General features: G+C 42.0%; 1 protein-coding gene and 2 long non-coding RNA genes across 3 annotated transcripts; 2 read left to right on the top strand and 1 right to left on the bottom strand.

The window, feature by feature from the left end:
• Window positions 1-7,158: 7,158 nt before the first annotated feature.
• Window positions 7,159-16,491, bottom strand: LOC110531326 (uncharacterized). The gene is made up of 3 exons (XR_002474663.3): window positions 16,388-16,491; window positions 7,531-7,600; window positions 7,159-7,253 (listed from the first exon to the last, which is right to left on the bottom strand). It is a non-coding gene; the product is annotated as an uncharacterized LOC110531326 (long non-coding RNA).
• LOC149985373 (uncharacterized) lies at window positions 11,522-14,859 on the top strand. Its single transcript, XR_016496930.1, has 4 exons — window positions 11,522-11,685; window positions 13,510-13,671; window positions 13,866-13,945; window positions 14,586-14,859. It is a non-coding gene; the product is annotated as an uncharacterized LOC149985373 (long non-coding RNA).
• LOC110531147 (uncharacterized) lies at window positions 15,012-16,916 on the top strand. Its single transcript, XM_021614393.3, has 3 exons — window positions 15,012-15,958; window positions 16,255-16,362; window positions 16,458-16,916. Exons 1-3 carry the CDS (start codon window positions 15,148-15,150, stop codon window positions 16,580-16,582), a joined length of 1,044 nt encoding a protein of 347 aa, XP_021470068.2. The 5' UTR covers window positions 15,012-15,147; the 3' UTR covers window positions 16,583-16,916.
• Window positions 16,917-17,621: the final 705 nt, after the last annotated feature.

Here is a 17,621-nt window from a genome sequence, read left to right as displayed (position 1 = left end):
AGGCAAGGTCATAAACAAATAGGTGAAACTGGGATATGACTAAAGAGTTAATCCGGGTGATTTTCCCACAAATAGACAGGTATTTTCCTTTCCAGGGTAGCAAGATCTTATCTATTTTTGTATTGGTATTGGTGTGAGATCATTTCTTTCTTTCGGGATATGTATACCGCGTATGTCCACAACACCGTCAGACCATTTTATTAGTGAATTGCCAGGTAATGTAAAAGTTACAATTTTTTGTGATCCAGTAAGTAATATTTATCATAATTTGGTTTTAATCCAGAGTTTAGAAAAAGTATCTAGATCCTCTATGAGGCTGTGGAGGGATCCAAATTGTGGATTTAAAAGAAAACATGAATCATCAGCGTCCAATGACACCTTTGTTTTTAATCCCTGGATTTCTAGCCCCTTGATATTATTGTTGGATCTGATTTTAACAGCTATCATTTAGATGGCAATAATAAATTGATATGCCGATAGTGGACAGCCTTGTTTTACTCCTTTTGACAGTTTAAAACTTTCTGAGAAGTAGCCATTATTTACTATTTTACACCCAGGGTTACTATACATAACCTTAACCCATTTAATAAGCGATTCTACAAAAATGAAATATACATGGAAATTAATTTCATGAAATCGACATACAAATACACAAACACAACACACTATATAATACATGCAGTTTGGAAAACTAGAAAGAGTACCCCAGTCACATATTTTCAAAGTATCTGCGGCTTACGGCCTGGCCTATTGGCTGGCTTACACTGTCTGGCCTACTCGCTGGCCTACTGTCTGGCCTACTGTCCGACCATGTATTTGTATATGGCTGTACTGTTAAAGAAGTTCAAAGAAGAAAATAGAGCTACACCACAACCATAAAACTAAATATCCTTAAATTGTCCCTGACAAGGATTATTCTGATTAACTTAATATGGACAGTATTAGGCAGTGATGTAAAAGTTGCAGGGCCTTAAATGAGTTAGTTGTAGGCTCAATTAACTTATTATATGATTTGGCCAAATACTGATGAGCAATAATGAACATTTTCCATTATATTTCTTACCCTCTGTCTAAGGGCTTCCCAGAGGTTCCCTCTGTCAAATGGCTTCCCAGAGTTATCCTCTGCCAAATGGCTTCCCAGAGGTACCGTACCCTCTGCCAAATGGCTTCCCAGAGGTACCCTCTGTCAAATGGCTTCCCAGAGGTACCCTCTGTCAATGGGCTTCCCAGAGGTACCCTCTGTCAAAGGGCTTCCCAGAGGTACCCTCTGTGAAAGGGCTTCCCAGAGGTACCCTCTGTCGAAGGGCTTCCCAGAGTTATCCTCTGTCAAAGGGCTTCCCAGAGTTACCCTCTGCCAAAGAGTTTCCCAGAGGTACCCTCTGTGAAAGAGCTTCCCAGAGGAACCCTCTGTGAAAGGGCTTCCCAGAGATACTGATACGTTGAATCCTATGCCCAGCGTGTTAAACTAATCTTCTCAGGAAACAAGTAAATTTCTGAATATGTCACATCCAATAACCTTTGCCCAGTTTCATAGTTTTTCTTCGAATTCTTCGAATTTGGATGATCGTTCAAAACGATTTTCCCAGTCGAAGCTCGTTTTTTACCAGAGTTCCCAGTTTTCTTGGACACACTGAAGTCGGAGATTTACAAGTTGCCAGTTGTTTTGAACGCGACATCATATGTTGCATACATCAACCAATAACCATTCATCATAGACTGACAGAATGAAATAACATGTGGTTAGCTGATACGTAAAATACATATCCAGACGTTGTAAGATCTGGCAGGATTCAGCAACGCCTGGGCAGAGGAAGGTGCCCAGTGTCTCGCCACCATCTGCTGCAGATGAAACAGGTTAGTTGAAAAATAACTTTGCCTACCTTCAGAAATCACTCATTCCTTTGCTGGACCAACTTCCTTTGCTGGACCAACTTCCTTTACTGGACCAACTTCCTTTGCCGAACCAACTTCCTTTGCCGGACCAACTTCCTTTGCTGGACCAACTTCCTTTGCTGGACTAACTTCCTTTGCTGGACCAACTTCCTTTACTGGACCAACTTCCTTTACTGGACCAACTTCCTTTGCTGGACCAACTTCCTTTGCTGGACCAACTTCCTTTGCTGGACCAACTTCCTTTACTGGACCAACTTCCTTTACTGAACAATCTTTGAGGAAGAACTGGGACTACAATCAGATAATGAACAAAAAAACATTACCACTAGGTCTGAAAAACTATTTCTGCAGACGTGAAATAAATGTTTAAATCAGAAAGACCTCTCAAACCACTTCACCTTATCCACCACTTGGTGATGCATAGCAACCATATTGTGCCAGAACGTTCACTACACATCAGCTATCAGGGTGGAGAGGTGTGTTATAACACATGGGCGTTTGTGTCCTCTTTTTGAATGTACTCCTCAATCTTTGTTGTTGTCTTAGCATGACCTTGTGCTATCTATGCCTGACTGTACTGTGATACCCTGCCTTTAGATTTGGTCCTGTAGCACCTTATTGTACCTAACCACTGTTCACTCTAAAAGGAATGTAGTCTGCACTGTCGGACAACATACACCAAATAAACTGTATGCACACTAAGGTATGACACGTTCAATTGTAAAGCCCCAATCTACCACTCTAGACTTCTCAAGTCAGTCTTTAGTACTAACGTCATCGTCCTTTGTTGTCCTCACATCCCAATCAAACTATGTTTTCAAAAGCATTCAGGTGGCGCAACTTTCACTGGGGACACGTCGGGTAGGCTGTTTGGAGTTTGGCGCCCCTTGACAGCATTTATGCGCTCAGCTGCTACAGACCGGATCATACGTCAACATGACTTAAGCCTCAATCAGTTTGTCTCTTTACCCCAGTTTATCAACAGTGCGAATGAACCCATGCCACCGATTGGATGCTGGAAAACATCGGACACAAGCTTGACACCAAGGCAGTTTGGATGCAGAAAGGGAAGGTCGACGACAGATTCCTTGGTCAGCCTGCTAGACATGAACTCCACTGAGGCAAGCAAGACCATCTGCACTATAATAACAACAGATTGCCAACGCCTTCAAACAAAGTTGACCATACAGTGGTAACAAAGTGCATGATTCAGCTATGGGTCAAAGAGTCCATTATCCCCTGAGTCTGTAGCGTCATCTCCAACAGGAAGCAGAGGATGAGGTATTAAGGTACCCTCTCATCGTGGCAAGTTGCAACAGCTGACCTGTTGAGACGCTTCTTAAGCCGTTTTCACATTTGCAATTTGAAGTGACTAAAATAAAATTAAAATGCATACGCAATTCGTATCTGTTCTTTTTCCTGCAGTCTGAACATGCAAAAAGGAATCTGATATTTTGGGCCACATTTCAAATCACCTTCTCAGGTGGTTTTAAATTATACAAATCTGATTCCTGGTCATGTGAACCGTGTCTGAATGTTCAAATCTGATTCCTGGTCATGTGAACCGTGTCTGAATGTTCAAATCTGATTCCTGGTCATGTGAACCGTGTCTGAATGTTCAAATCTGATTCCTGGTCATGTGAACCGTGTCTGAATGTTCAAATCTGATTCCTGGTCATGTGAACCGTGTCTGAATGTTCAAATCTGATTCCTGGTCATGTGAACCGTGTCTGAATGTTCAAATCTGATTCCTGGCCATGTGAACCGTGTCTGAATGTTCAAATCTGATTCCTGGTCATGTGAACCGTGTCTGAATGTTCAAATCTGATTCCTGGTCATGTGAACCGTGTCTGAATGTTCAAATCTGATTCCTGGTCATGTGAACCGTGTCTGAATGTTCAAATCTGATTCCTGGTCATGTGAACCGTGTCTGAATGTTCAAATCTGATTCCTGGTCATGTGAACCGTGTCTGAATGTTCAAATCTGATTCCTGGTCATGTGAACCGTGTCTGAATGTTCAAATCTGATTCCTGGCCATGTGAACCGTGTCTGAATGTTCAAATCTGATTCCTGGTCATGTGAACCGTGTCTGAATGTTCAAATCTGATTCCTGGTCATGTGAACCGTGTCTGAATGTTCAAATCTGATTCCTGGTCATGTGAACCGTGTCTGAATGATCAAATCTGATTCCTGGTCATGTGAACCGTGTCTGAATGTTCAAATCTGATTCCTGGTCATGTGAACCGTGTCTGAATGTTCAAATCTGATTCCTGGTCATGTGAACCGTGTCTGAATGTTCAAATCTGATTCCTGGTCATGTGAACCGTGTCTGAATGTTCAAATCTGATTCCTGGTCATGTGAACCGTGTCTGAATGATCAAATCTGATTCCTGGTCATGTGAACCGTGTCTGAATGTTCAAATCTGATTCCTGGTCATGTGAACCGTGTCTGAATGTTCAAATCTGATTCCTGGTCATGTGAACCGTGTCTGAATGTTCAAATCTGATTCCTGGTCATGTGAACCGTGTCTGAATGTTCAAATCTGATTCCTGGCCATGTGAACCGTGTCTGAATGTTCAAATCTGATTCCTGGCCATGTGAACCGTGTCTGAATGTTCAAATCTGATTCCTGGTCATGTGAACCGTGTCTGAATGTTCAAATCTGATTCCTGGTCATGTGAACCGTGTCTGAATGTTCAAATCTGATTCCTGGTCATGTGAACCGTGTCTGAATGTTCAAATCTGATTGATTTGCCCTCAAGTGGTTTTTAGAGTTATTTGGCATATCTTGTTGCCAATTTGTGAAGAACATGTGGTAGGTAGCTAACTAGCTTGTTAATTAATTAGTGAATGTTCCAGAAAACTAAACAGATACCTAGGTATTTTCTTAAAACTGCATTTTTGGTTAAGGGCTTGTACGTAAGCATTTCACTGTAATGTCTACGCCTGTCTATTCGGCGCATGTGACAAATAAAATTTGATTTGAGATAGTTGACTACTGTGGCTAGCCAAAAAAAGGACTTGTTTTGGAAGTTGGATTATTTTATCATTTAAAGCTTTAAAAATGTTCTAACACTTGATGTTGAACATTCAGAGCAACTGGGAAACGTCCGTGGCAGACATTGTTGTCACCTTAGAAGTCATGTGGCAAGCCGAGTAATCAGAAGCACAAGCTCCACCACCAATCAGCCTACACCACTGCGGCACACACCCCTCTTTACTATGACAACTAGTGTAGCCATGTCAGCAAATTACTGCTGTCTGAACACACACATCTGATTTGGTCACTTGTAACTTGCTGTTTTGGACAGTCAGTATTCAAAAACGGATTTACAAGAAATACATGATTTCAGCATTATGGCCTGTAGTGTGAACAAGGCTTTAGACCAGGCCTGGGCAATTCCAGTCTTCGGGGGCTTGATTGGTTTCACATGTTTTCCCCCCATCCCTACTAAACACACCTGATTTAAGCTAACTGCATTTTTAAGGGAAGATTGTGTTCAACGTGTTCTAGAACAGATGCACTACTAGGTCAATGTGCACTCCATGCAGTTCAACCCAAACAAGTGCAAAGTCCTGCATATTTTCTTTACAAACAACCCACACCCCTTTGGAACCCCTGTACCTAAATGGACACACTGCAAACAACATCTGATATTTAACTGCTGGGACCCTGGAGCAAAGATGTCCAGGTTGACCAGCAGGTGGAGTCCTTGGTGAAAAAGGGGCTCCAGAAGGTCCTTGTGGTTCTCTGTGGCTCAGTAGCATGACACATTCAACGCCAGGATCGTGGGTTCGATTCCCACTGGGGCTACCCATTCAGAAAATGTGTGCACAGATGCTTTCGGATAAAAGCGTCAACTAAATTGCATATATTTATTACTTTATATATATATTTGTGCTGCGCCGTCTCGAGTGTTTCAGTGTCAACAGACCCGGCCTGGTGGCCATCTTCACCACCAACTTTAGGTCTGTACTACAATATGGTGCCCAGGCATGGCACTCCTATTTCACCTCAACCATGACTGCACAATTGAGAGTGAATACAGAAGCGTGCATGCTGGAATATTCTTGGACCATGATACAGCAGCTACATGTCAAAACACTCAACCTCTGGCCATCCTCTCCTCCAGTCTGACAACAGGAACCTCTTACGGCAACCAAACATCACAACCTCTGGCCATCGTCTCCTCCAGTCTGACAACAGGAACCTCTTACGGCAACCAAACATCACAACCTCTGGCCATCGTCTCCTCCAGTCTGACAACAGGAACCTCTTACGGCAACCAAACATCACAACCTCTGGCCATCGTCTCCTCCAGTCTGACAACAGGAACCTCTTACGGCAACCAAACATCACAACCTCTGGCCATCGTCTCCTCCAGTCTGACAACAGGAACCTCTTACCGCAACCAATCATCACAACCGCTTGCCATCGTCTCTTCCAGTCTGACAACAGGAACCTCGTACCACAACCAAACATCACAACCTCTGAATGAAAATGATACCTATCAAAGCAAGAACTGAATGATCTCTAAGATCATCCATCCCCAACATCAGGGATAGGCAACACTGTTCCTGGAGTGCTGCAGCTACTGCAGGATTTAGTTCCAACTACAAACCACACCTGATCAACTGAGCTAATTGATCAGTTCAGTGATTGCCTTAATTCAACACACCTGGTCTTCCAGGTCGGTTAAATCAAAAACATGGCCAGGGTTTCCTACCCCTGACTTACATGAACGCCAACTCCAAACAACATCCACAACAATAGTTCCCTAAATGTATGTTGCATGTATGTTTTTTATTTATTTATCAGAATTCAATTGTATTCTGCCAAGTGAATTAATTAACTAGAACTAGTCCTGTCTAACAGATATGTCACTGTAATTTTAGCTATGAATTTGCCACGAGTCACAGCATACCGATTTTTTTTCTAGATTGCTTGTCATCAGGACACCATATGAGGAGGTCAAGGCTCCCTTGCTCACAATATGAGAGGGTCAACAACGTTATGATAATGGCCTTCAACTTCTACCAATGTCTTTTTAGCTATCGTAAACACAGAATTTAGGTAGAGAAGGAAGGCAGGGGGCTCGAGTGTTTATTTCACGAGTGTAAACAATCGGCTTGTGAAATCGCCCAGTGTGAAGGCTACTATCAGGCCATGTTGTGCAGTGTGCTTTGAATTTGAGGCACAGATCCCAGTGCATAGTGTGAGATGCTGCCACCATTTCAGATTGGTGAAATTGTACTTAACATACTTAGCTTTAACATACTGTAGATCTTTACTCTTCTGAGCCTCTTCTTCAAGTGCCCCCTCTTGACGAGCCTCCTCTCTACTTGGCTCCTGAATTGCTTCATAGAGAGGGAAATATTATTAGATACAAATGTAATTGATCAGATACATCATGCAACATACATACAATTTCAGGTTTTAATAGTAATAGTAATGCTATCACACTACACACACCGAGGAATCAGTCTTACCTTACGATGACATTGCAAGTGCAGATATTGCTCTTGCCTTAAAGCCAAGCCAAAGTATGACCTGTGGTCAGCATCCCAACCCTGCCTATAATAACTATCCTCGTACCTGTAGCTGTGTTGTATATGTATTATATAGCATTCCTACCTGCAACAGCTCTCAGTATATCCAATACCATTCAAAAGTTTGGGGTCACTTCAAAAAATGTATTTTTTTTCTGCAAGAAAAGCAAATTAAAATAACATTAAAATAACATCAAATTGATCAGATATACAGTGTATACATTGTTAATGTTGTAAATCACTGTTGTAGCTGGAAATGGCTGATTTTCAATGGAATATCTACATAGGCGTACAGAGGCCCATTATCAGTAACCATCACTCCTGTGTTCCAATGGCACATTATGTTAGCTAATCCAAGTTTATCGTTTTAAAAGGCTAATTGATCATTGGAAAACCCTTTTGCAATTACGATGGCACAACTGAAAACTGTTGTTCTGATTAAAGAAGCAATAAAAAGGGCCTTCTTTAGACTAGTTGAGTATGTCACGCCCTGACCTGAGTATTCTTTGTTTTCTTTATTGTTTTGGTTAGGTCAGGGTGTGACATGGGTGATATATGTGTTTTTGTACTGTCTAGGGCTTTTGTAGGTTTATGGGGTTGTTTATCATCTAGGTGTTTATATATGTCTATGGTTGCCTAGATTGGTTCTCAATTAGAGGCAGGTGTTTATCGTTGTCTCTGATTGGGAACCATATTTAGGCAGCCATCTTCTTTGGGTATTTCGTGGGTTATTGTCTATGTCTAGTTGCCTGTGTCTGCACGTTTGTAGTATAGCGTCACGGTCGTTTTGTTGTTGTTGTTGTTGTTGTTGTTGTTGTTGTTGTTGTTGTTGTTGTTGTTGTTGTTTGTTTAGTGTCCGTCTTCATTAAAATATAATATGTATTCAATTCACGCTGCGCCTTGATCTACTCCATACGACGGACGTGACAGAATTACCCACCTTAAAAGGACCAAGCAGCGTGAATGGGAGGAACAGCGCTTAATGGAGAAATGGACCCGGGAGAAGGACGAATGGGTAACAACCTGGGAGGAGATTGAGAGTTGGTCGATTGATCCAGGGAGAGTGCCAGAGCCTGCATGGGATTCTTTGGAACAGTGTGAGGAGGGATACGGGAGAATGGAGGAGCAGCGAAGATATAAGGGTACACGGCTAGCACGGAAGCCCGAGAGGCAGCCCCAATAAAGTTTTGGGGGGAGCACACGAGGAGATTGGCTAAGTCAGGTAGGAGACCTGAGCCAACTCCTCGTGCTTACCGTGTAACTGGTCAGGCACCGTGTTATGCAGAGATGCGCATGGTGTCTCCAGTGCGCATTTCTAGCCTGGTGTGCTATATTCCAGGTCCTCGCATTGGCCGGGCTAGAATGAGCATCCAGCCAGGAAGGGTTGTGTCAGCTTTACACTCCAGACCTCCCGTACACCTCCACAGCCCAGTACGTCCTGTGCCTGCTCCCTGCACTCACCCTGAGGTGCGTGTACCCAGCCCAGTACCACCAGTGCCAACACCACGCACCAGGCTTCCTGTGTGTCTCCAGAGCCCTGCACGCCCTGTTCTTCTCCCCGCACTTGCCCTGAGGTGCGTGTCTCCAGCCCGGTACCACCAGTGCCGGCACCACGTACCAGGCCACCAGTGTGCCTCCAGGATCCAGTACTGTTCCTGCTCCTCGCACTCGCCCTGAGGTGCGTGTCTCCAGCCCGGTACCACCAGTGCCGGCACCACGCACGAGGCCACCAGTGCGCCTCCAGGGTCCAGTACTCCCTGTTCCTCCTCCCCGCACTCGCCCTGAGGTGCGTGTCCTCGGCCCAGTACCACCAGTGCCAGCACCACGTACCAGGCCACCAGTGCGCCTCCAGGATCCAGTACTGTTCCTGCTCCTCGCACTCGCCCTGAGGTGCGTGTCTCCAGCCTGGTACCACCAGTGCCTCCAGGGTCCAGTACTCCCTGTTCCTCCTCCCCGCACTCGCCCTGAGGTGCGTGTCCTCGGCCCAGTACCACCAGTGCCGGCACCACGCACCAGGCCTACAGTGCGCCTCGCCAGTCCAGAGCATCCGGCAACAGTACCCAGTCCAGAGCGTACTGTTGTAACCAGCTTTGTATAGCTTGTTTAAGAAAGGGCGATACTTTAACCAAAATGTCCAAAATCAATTAGTTGGAAATTAGATATTGTAATCTGTATAAAGGCCATTTTTGAACAAAATATGAGCCTTTCTTAACAATCTACTGGAGAACCATTTTGGGTTTAAGTATAACTTATGGATGAGTGAAGCTTTTAATGAGAGGTTTAAAGCTTTAATATTTAATCATTTTAGCCCCCTAAACTCATGTTCATTATATAAATTGGCACGTTTAATTTTGTCTGGCTTAGAATTTCCAAAGAAAATTAAATCTTTTTTTTGCTCATATGATTTAAAAAACGAGTCATCTAGAGTAGGCCGTGCCATTAGTAAGTAAGCTGTGATAGGACCAAAGAGTTAATCAATGTGATTTTTCCATAAATAGACAAGCATTTATCGCTCCATGGTTGCAGAATCTTATCTATTTTTGCAAACTTTCTATAGAAATGAATTGTGGTAAATTCATTTATATTTTTTGAGATGTAAATACCAAGTATATCTACTTCACCATCCACCCGTTTTATTGGTAAACTACAAGGTAGTGTAAACACTGTCTTTTTTAACGATCCAATACGTAATGTGGTACGCTTGTCATAATTAGATTTTAATCCAGAGAGGCTAGACGTGAGCTGGGCGTGATCCCAATGCTGCCACCAGTGTAGCGGAAGAAAGTGAAAGCTGCAACAAGGACTCTAACAGCCATTGCCATGAAAAGCCTACTAGGCCTCTGGGCAGTAGGCCTATAATACCGTGTTACAATAGCCTAAGTATATAACATGATTGACACAACTGTAAAAATCATAAAGAAATGGCCTTAGAAGTGCCGTAAGTGTAATTTAGAAGAGCGTATATGTCTCTTTTAAGTGCCAAGTCATAAAATATACAAGCGCCACAACAATAGTTGACACTTTCACAGTAAATAAATGATAAATCTGAGTGACTGACCAAAGCTAACATAAACTGCTCAGTCATTGAACTTTAGACTTGCTGATTAGTTGTTGACAGGAGGCAGTTTCACTTCGTTTGAGATTTATACCATTGACATTCAGATTATCATCATTGGGAAGTTTTGGGATATATTTTACATTTACCATTATTGTTATTAACATTATTTTAATTTATCAGTGGGATCGCAATAAGTTTGATAATTTGTGTAAACAGAACTAACCTCTTTGTATAGGGCAAGAAGTAACTCAGGGACAATAAATTCTCTTGGACCAAAGAGTGCCACATGCACACCTAAACGGACTGAAAGATGTTTTTATTTCTAAAGTGTATTAGAAAATGGACACAGTATAAATTCAGCTATTTTGGCCATAGTGTGGAGACGGTCTGGTCAAGGTCAATCGCCTTACAACCTATTTCCACAGAATAACACAAACTCTGTCACAAACTCATTCATTATTAAAAAGTAAACAGCAGATATGAAAAGTTAGCACTACCTGTGATGTTTCTCTTTGACCCTGGATCCTTTTGACTGGCAAAGTTAGTTGGTGGACCAGAGTCTAGGTTTGGGAGGACAGAAACTTCAGAAGGTGTAGAGACAGAGTTGTTTCCCTCACGTGCGACATATCTCTCTTCAGTTGTCCATTCTGCAGACAAGCCTGTTGGATATCAGGGTAATATGTACATGTAGGTTGAGGTAAAGTGACTATGCATAGATAATAAACAGAGACTAGCAGCAGCATACAAAAGGGGGTCAATGCAAATAATACAATAACCTGTTTAACTGCATTGATATGGCTTAGTTTGTTTATTTGTTTGTTTGGTCTAAAAAAACTATTTTGTCAAACTAGTCATCTTCGTATTAGTCCCACCACTATTTCAAAAAGGAATCCAGCCCTTTAAGGATTTGCTCCTCTTTTGGGTTGCAGACAAAAGGTAGCTGAAATTACACCCTTTGCAAAAAAAGCTCTGGCCCTTCAGGTATTGTATTTGAACTCTATACTCACAATGCCACATCACATTGTGACTGTAGTCTCTCAATTGCTACATTTACAATTCTGCTCACCAACATGAGCAGAGAGCAGGCCAATTGGGCCTTTAACAATAGACTCCAGGCCGTTTTTGTTGTTGGTCAACTACTTTCCCTTCTAGTCTTCAGGACCTATTCTGTGGCAGCAGTAGGTAAGGAATTCAGAGAATTATGTTGATTTGTATTCAAGCTACAATTGAGACTAATATTGTAATTAATAACAGTTGTAAACAGACAAACTGCCATTGGTTGCCGAAACCACTCCAGTTCACCAATTTCTGAACAAAGGATGAACATTACCGGTCATAATAGTTTCTTTTCAGCCTATATTCATAAAAGAAAAGAACATGAATAGCCACCATCTCAATGTTACATTGAACAATGACAACAAGACCTTGTCTGCTTTAGAAAGTATATCCGGTCAAACTACTCCAAACAAATGTTCCTGATACTACTGATAGATCCTGCTAGCTCATAGGGCTAGTCTGATACTACTGATAGACCCTGCTAGCTCACAGGGCTAGTCTGATACTACTGATAGATCCTGCTAGCTCATAGGACTAGCCCGATACTACTGATAAACCCTGCTAGCTCATAGGACTAGCCTGATACTACTGATAGATCCTGCTAGCTCACAGGACTAGCCTGATACTACTGATAGATCCTGCTAGCTCACAAGGCTAGTCTGATACTACTGATAGACCCTGCTAGCTCATAGGACTAGCCTGATACTACTGATAGATCCTGCTAGCTCACAGGACTAGCCTGATACTACTGATAGATCCTGCTAGCTCACGGGCTAGTCTGATACTACTGATAGACCCTGCTAGCTCACAGGACTAGTCTGATACTACTGATAGATCCTGATAGCTCACAGGACTAGCCTGATACTACTGATAGACCCTGCTAGCTCACAGGACTAGCCTGATACTACTGATAGATCCTGCTAGCTCACAGGGCTAGTCTGATACTACTGATAGACCCTGCTAGCTCATAGGACTAGCCTGATACTACTGATAGATCCTGCTAGCTCACAGGACTAGCCTGATACTACTGATAGATCCTGCTAGCTCACAGGGCTAGTCTGATACTACTGATAGACCCTGCTAGCTCATAGGACTAGCCTGATACTACTGATAGATCCTGATAGCTCACAGGACTAGCCTGATACTACTGATAGATCCTGCTAGCTCATAGGACTAGCCTGATACTACTGATATACCCTGCTAGCTCACAGGACTAGCCTGATACTACTGATATACCCTGCTAGCTCACAGGGCTAGTCTGATACTACTGATAGACCCTGCTAGCTCACAGGACTAGCCTGATACTACTGATAGATCCTGCTAGCTCACAGGACTAGCCAGATACTACTCATAGATCCTGCTAGCTCACAGGAATGTCCTGGGTGAAGGAGCACACGCAGAGGGTCAACTGAGGGGCAAAAACTCACATTGGAACCATCAATGTCAACAGGTTACCATGTCACCTGCTCACTGGGACAGATTTACATAGTATAAATACTAAGTACACTTGTTATTTGTCAGAGGAAGTGAATCATGAAATGTAAAACAAAAGTTGAAATGAAGAGGTACAATATAACGGATCGGTTCATTATTTTTTTGTTGTGTGTTTTATTATTTTTGCAAACTCCCTGGTAATTAGTATAGTTTCTGGCAACATTGAAACCATATAAAGCTATTTTGACTGGAAATCTGAAACTGATATACACCATTTATTGGCCCAGCGTCGACTGAGTTTGGCCGGTGTAGGATGTCATTGTAAATAAGAATGTATTCTTAACTGACTTGCCAAGTTAAATAAAGGTTAAATATAATAAACAGTTAATCAAATGGCTTCCCAGACTATTTGCATTGACCACCTTTTGTATGCTGCTGCTGCTAGTCTCTGTTTATTATCTATGCATAGTCACTTTACCTCGACCTACATGTACATATTACCCTGATATCCAACAGGCTTGTCTGCAGAATGGACAACTGAAGAGAGATATGTCGCACGTGAGGGAAACAACTCCGTGTCTAGGCCTTCTGAAGTTTCTGTCCTCCCAAACCTAGACTCTGGTCCACCAACTAACTTTGCCAGTCAAAAGGATCCAGGGTCAAAGAGAAACATCACAGGTAGTGCTAACTTTTCATATCTGCTGTTTACTTTTTAATAATGAATGAGTTTGTGACAGAGTTTGTGTTATTCTGTGGAAATATGTTGTAAGGCGATTGACCTTGACCAGACCGTCTCCACACTATGGCCAAAATAGCTGAATTCATACTGTGTCCATTTTCTAATACACTTTTGAAATAAAAACATCTTTCAGTCCGTTTAGGTGTGCATGTGGCACTCTTTGGTCCAGGAGAATTTATTGTCCCTGAGTTACTTCTTGCCCTATACAAAGAGGTTAGTTCTGTTTACACAAATTATCAAACTTTATGCGATCATACTGATACTGATACTGTAAAATAAAAAAATTGTTAATAACAATAATGGTAAATGTAAAATACCCCAAAACATCCCAATGATGATAATCTGAATGTCAACAGTATAAATCTCAAACAAAGTGAAACGGCCTCCTGTCAACCATTAATCAGCAAGTCTAAAGTTCAATGACTGAGCAGTTTATGTTAGCTTTGGGCAGTCACTCAGGTTTATCATTCATTTATTGTAAAAGAGTCAACTATTGTGGCGCTTGTATATTTTATGGCTTGACACTTAAAAGAGCTTAAATAAGCTCTTGTAAAGAAAGCCATAATCAATACATTACTAATGTTATCAGAGATTGTGGCTAGTTACAAGGTTTAGGATTCAGTTAGGGTTATTCACACTGAAAATGCACACAATAGATTAAGAAACACAATGTAGCAAGCAAGCAAAAAAACACTAATACTCAGAGTGCATTAAAAACAAAGCAACAGCAGGACACACTATGGATTAACTGGGGATTAATGACACTGTAATAACATAGGCATAGTCAACTGTGTTTGTATACTCAAGTTGTGTTCATAAGTAACTTCATGATCTCTCTGTTCTTTTCGAGAAGCCAGTTCTCTACAGTCTTGGAGAGAACAGAGGGGTGCTTTCCCTGCGAATACTGGGAATAAGAAAGAGTGACCTCTGACCACTGTGATTGCATCACATCATGGACTCTTCTGAACCTCTCCACCTGAGGATGCAGACCTCCTTCAGTTCTTTATTCTCTGTTGTCTTCTTGTTTGTTTATAGTCTATCTCTGTAGTGCTGTCAATATTACTCTCAAATTGGTTTATTTACCTATTATATCAGATGTATTAAAAATGAACTTCATTATGATGAAACATTTTACGGTATATTTGTTGGCTCAAAAAACAAGACAACCCCGCCCATAAGACTGGCTAACCAATAGCAATAGGCATAGTCTTTAATCCCACCCTTTCTTCCGGTGCCTCTTTCCTTAAGCGCTTTGGAAGTTTCTTATGTACACATTTTATGTTTGTGCATGGAGCTCCGAAGTACAATAGTCCGTGTAAATAAAACGTATCTTTTGACGTTTTTTAAACTCTTCGGAGCGTGGTCTGAGCGGTGTGCGTTGTCTTGTAGCTAAAGAGCAAAGAGGGCGATTTACTATGGCTTGTCCGATTTATCCAAAGGACACACCGCAGCCCACAGAGGACATCGAATTTCAGCAAGTACTGCGTCAAATTGGAGGTAAAGAGAATATATACTTAGTAAGTGATACCGTTAAATCGGATGAGGAGGACGAAGCCAGTGGGATATTAAAGGAGTTCATTCAAGACATGTTTCATAGCGGGCGCACTGAAAACCTTGGCACGAGCCATACCAACAACAACACTAACGGTCAGATTTATTCCTCTCCAAATAGTCAAGGGGATACTACAAGCGAAAATATTGGGACATGCGAAACAGTAAACAACTGCAAGACTTTGCCTCAAGCCCAGGGGAACGAAATACCTCTGTCAACGAGGCCAAAGGATTTAGTATTGAGTGCCAAATCTATGGGAGAGGATAAAGGACCACCGAGGCTCAATGGGAACGTCCAAAAGACCAAAACCTCAAGCATGAATAGTTGTAGAGGAAAGCGAATAATAGACTATCCTATTATAATATTCATATTTAGACAGGAGTTTTTCAGTGGCAGTGCAAACGCAATTTGCCTGAAAGAAATTCTGAAGGATGTTAGGTCACGTGCGAAACGTGGCGGTGTCCGCCCAGCACTAGTCGGGTTAATACGCTCAACAGGTGAGAGCAACGAGACGCGTGAATCAGTGGGATTTCTGGAGGGCCTGCTTCGTTCGGTGTTTCGGAAACATCCACCAGAAGCCATCTGGGCAGGGCATTTCATTCCCAAGACAGAGGATAGGATGCTGGCCATCAAGAAATACGCCTGCAAAGCCATCTATTCGGCCCAATCCTCAGGTGAAATACACATTTTCAGATGTTTGTGGTTTGTAAACCATGGTCAGTTATTTTATGCACCGTTTCATAGGCCTTATGAATTGTTTGTACTTTTATAATTTTTATAATCTTAACAAATGTTTGGCAGTAGGCATATAGCCTATTTAGGTCAGTTCATGACACACAAGACTGGGGACATTTTTCATGCATTCGATATTCTCACAGGCTAGCTGACTTCAGAACAAAATAAACATTCATTAAGCAATCTGCCCCATAGATTTGCTGCCAAATGTTCATGCTCATTATTGCCTTTGCAGATAATTCTGAGGAAAGAGGGAACATGTTTTTAAGGCCATTCCAATGTTTGCCTTGGCCTAGAAGACACAACAGCCAGGCCAACAACACTTCAGCAAACAGGCAAAGAGGTATAACAGACGTTGTCTCTCTTACCATTCCACTTTCCATGTACGTCCTTGGTGGTAAATAGGGTAGATAACAGTTAAATGTTGTTGTTTTTCAGGTGACGCTGCTAGTGCAGAGGAAGGGATCCCTCTGAAGACGGGTGTTTTGTCCTCTGGACCCCAGGCAGAGTCCGACTGTGGTGTAACCAAAAAGGACAGTCATGATGACACTCGTGGGTCATGATTTCCCATGTCCAACTGTGGACAATACTCAAACGTTGGTCTCAAGGAACATTGGTGTCTGTACAAGTCACATGTCTGGCACATTGGCCTTACAATCGGTCAGAGAAGAGTTGATACATTAGCCTGTGATTATGAACAATTTGAATTTAGCGATAACTCAAGTTACGCAACTTAATACATTTAGTGTACATGCGTATCTTGTGAGGTTACTCTGTTACATAACCATCCATGTATGATGTCACTTTAAATAATTGTCATGTAATATCTGCTTTTGTTGTTACAATGAGCTCATCTTGAATTGTAAAACAACAATGAAAAAATGTGTGACCAACAAACACTATGACCATTTACTTCATTCTGTTCGGTAAGTGTGATGGGATGCTGTTTTCAAACGAAACACAATACCTTGCTCTTGTTAAAGCTTTTAGAATTGATTTGTTTATTTGTTATTTTCTTTTGCTTGACTTCAATTAACATTCAGCAACTAGTGAGTTTTAGTGTTTTTTAAAACAATATAGATTTAATAGGCGCAATGAGAAAGAGTTAGAAACAATTAGAAAGTCCAAAATGTGTGCCTTAGAAATTCAGTCGGCACAAAAAAAATGTTGGGTAAAAAAACAACCCAGTCCTGGATATAAAAAACAACCCAGCCCTGGATAAAAAACAAAACCAACCCAGCCCTGTGTAAAAAATAAAAAACAACCCAGCCCTGTGTAAAATTTTTTTTAAAAACAGCCCTGTGTATAAAAAACAACAACCCAGCCATGGATAGAAAACAACAACCCAGCCCTGTGTATAAAAAACAACAACCCAGCCCTGGGTAAAAACAACAACAACCCAGCCCTGGATATAAAAAACAACAACCCAGCCCTGGATATAAAAAACAACAACCCAGCCCTGGATATAAAAAACAACAACCCAGCCCTGGGTAAAAAAGCAACAACAACCCAGCCCTGGGTAAAAAACAACAACAACCCAGCCCTGGGTAAAAAAACAACAACAACCCAGCCCTGGGTAAAAAAACAACAACAACCCAGCCC

Source organism: Oncorhynchus mykiss, chromosome 1 (assembly GCF_057628025.1).
Source record: "Oncorhynchus mykiss isolate SJ-2025 chromosome 1, ASM5762802v1, whole genome shotgun sequence".
Classification (NCBI taxonomy): domain Eukaryota; kingdom Metazoa; phylum Chordata; class Actinopteri; order Salmoniformes; family Salmonidae; genus Oncorhynchus; species Oncorhynchus mykiss.
Note: the sequence above shows the minus strand (reverse complement) of the source record. Positions and strands in the feature narration are given on the sequence as shown.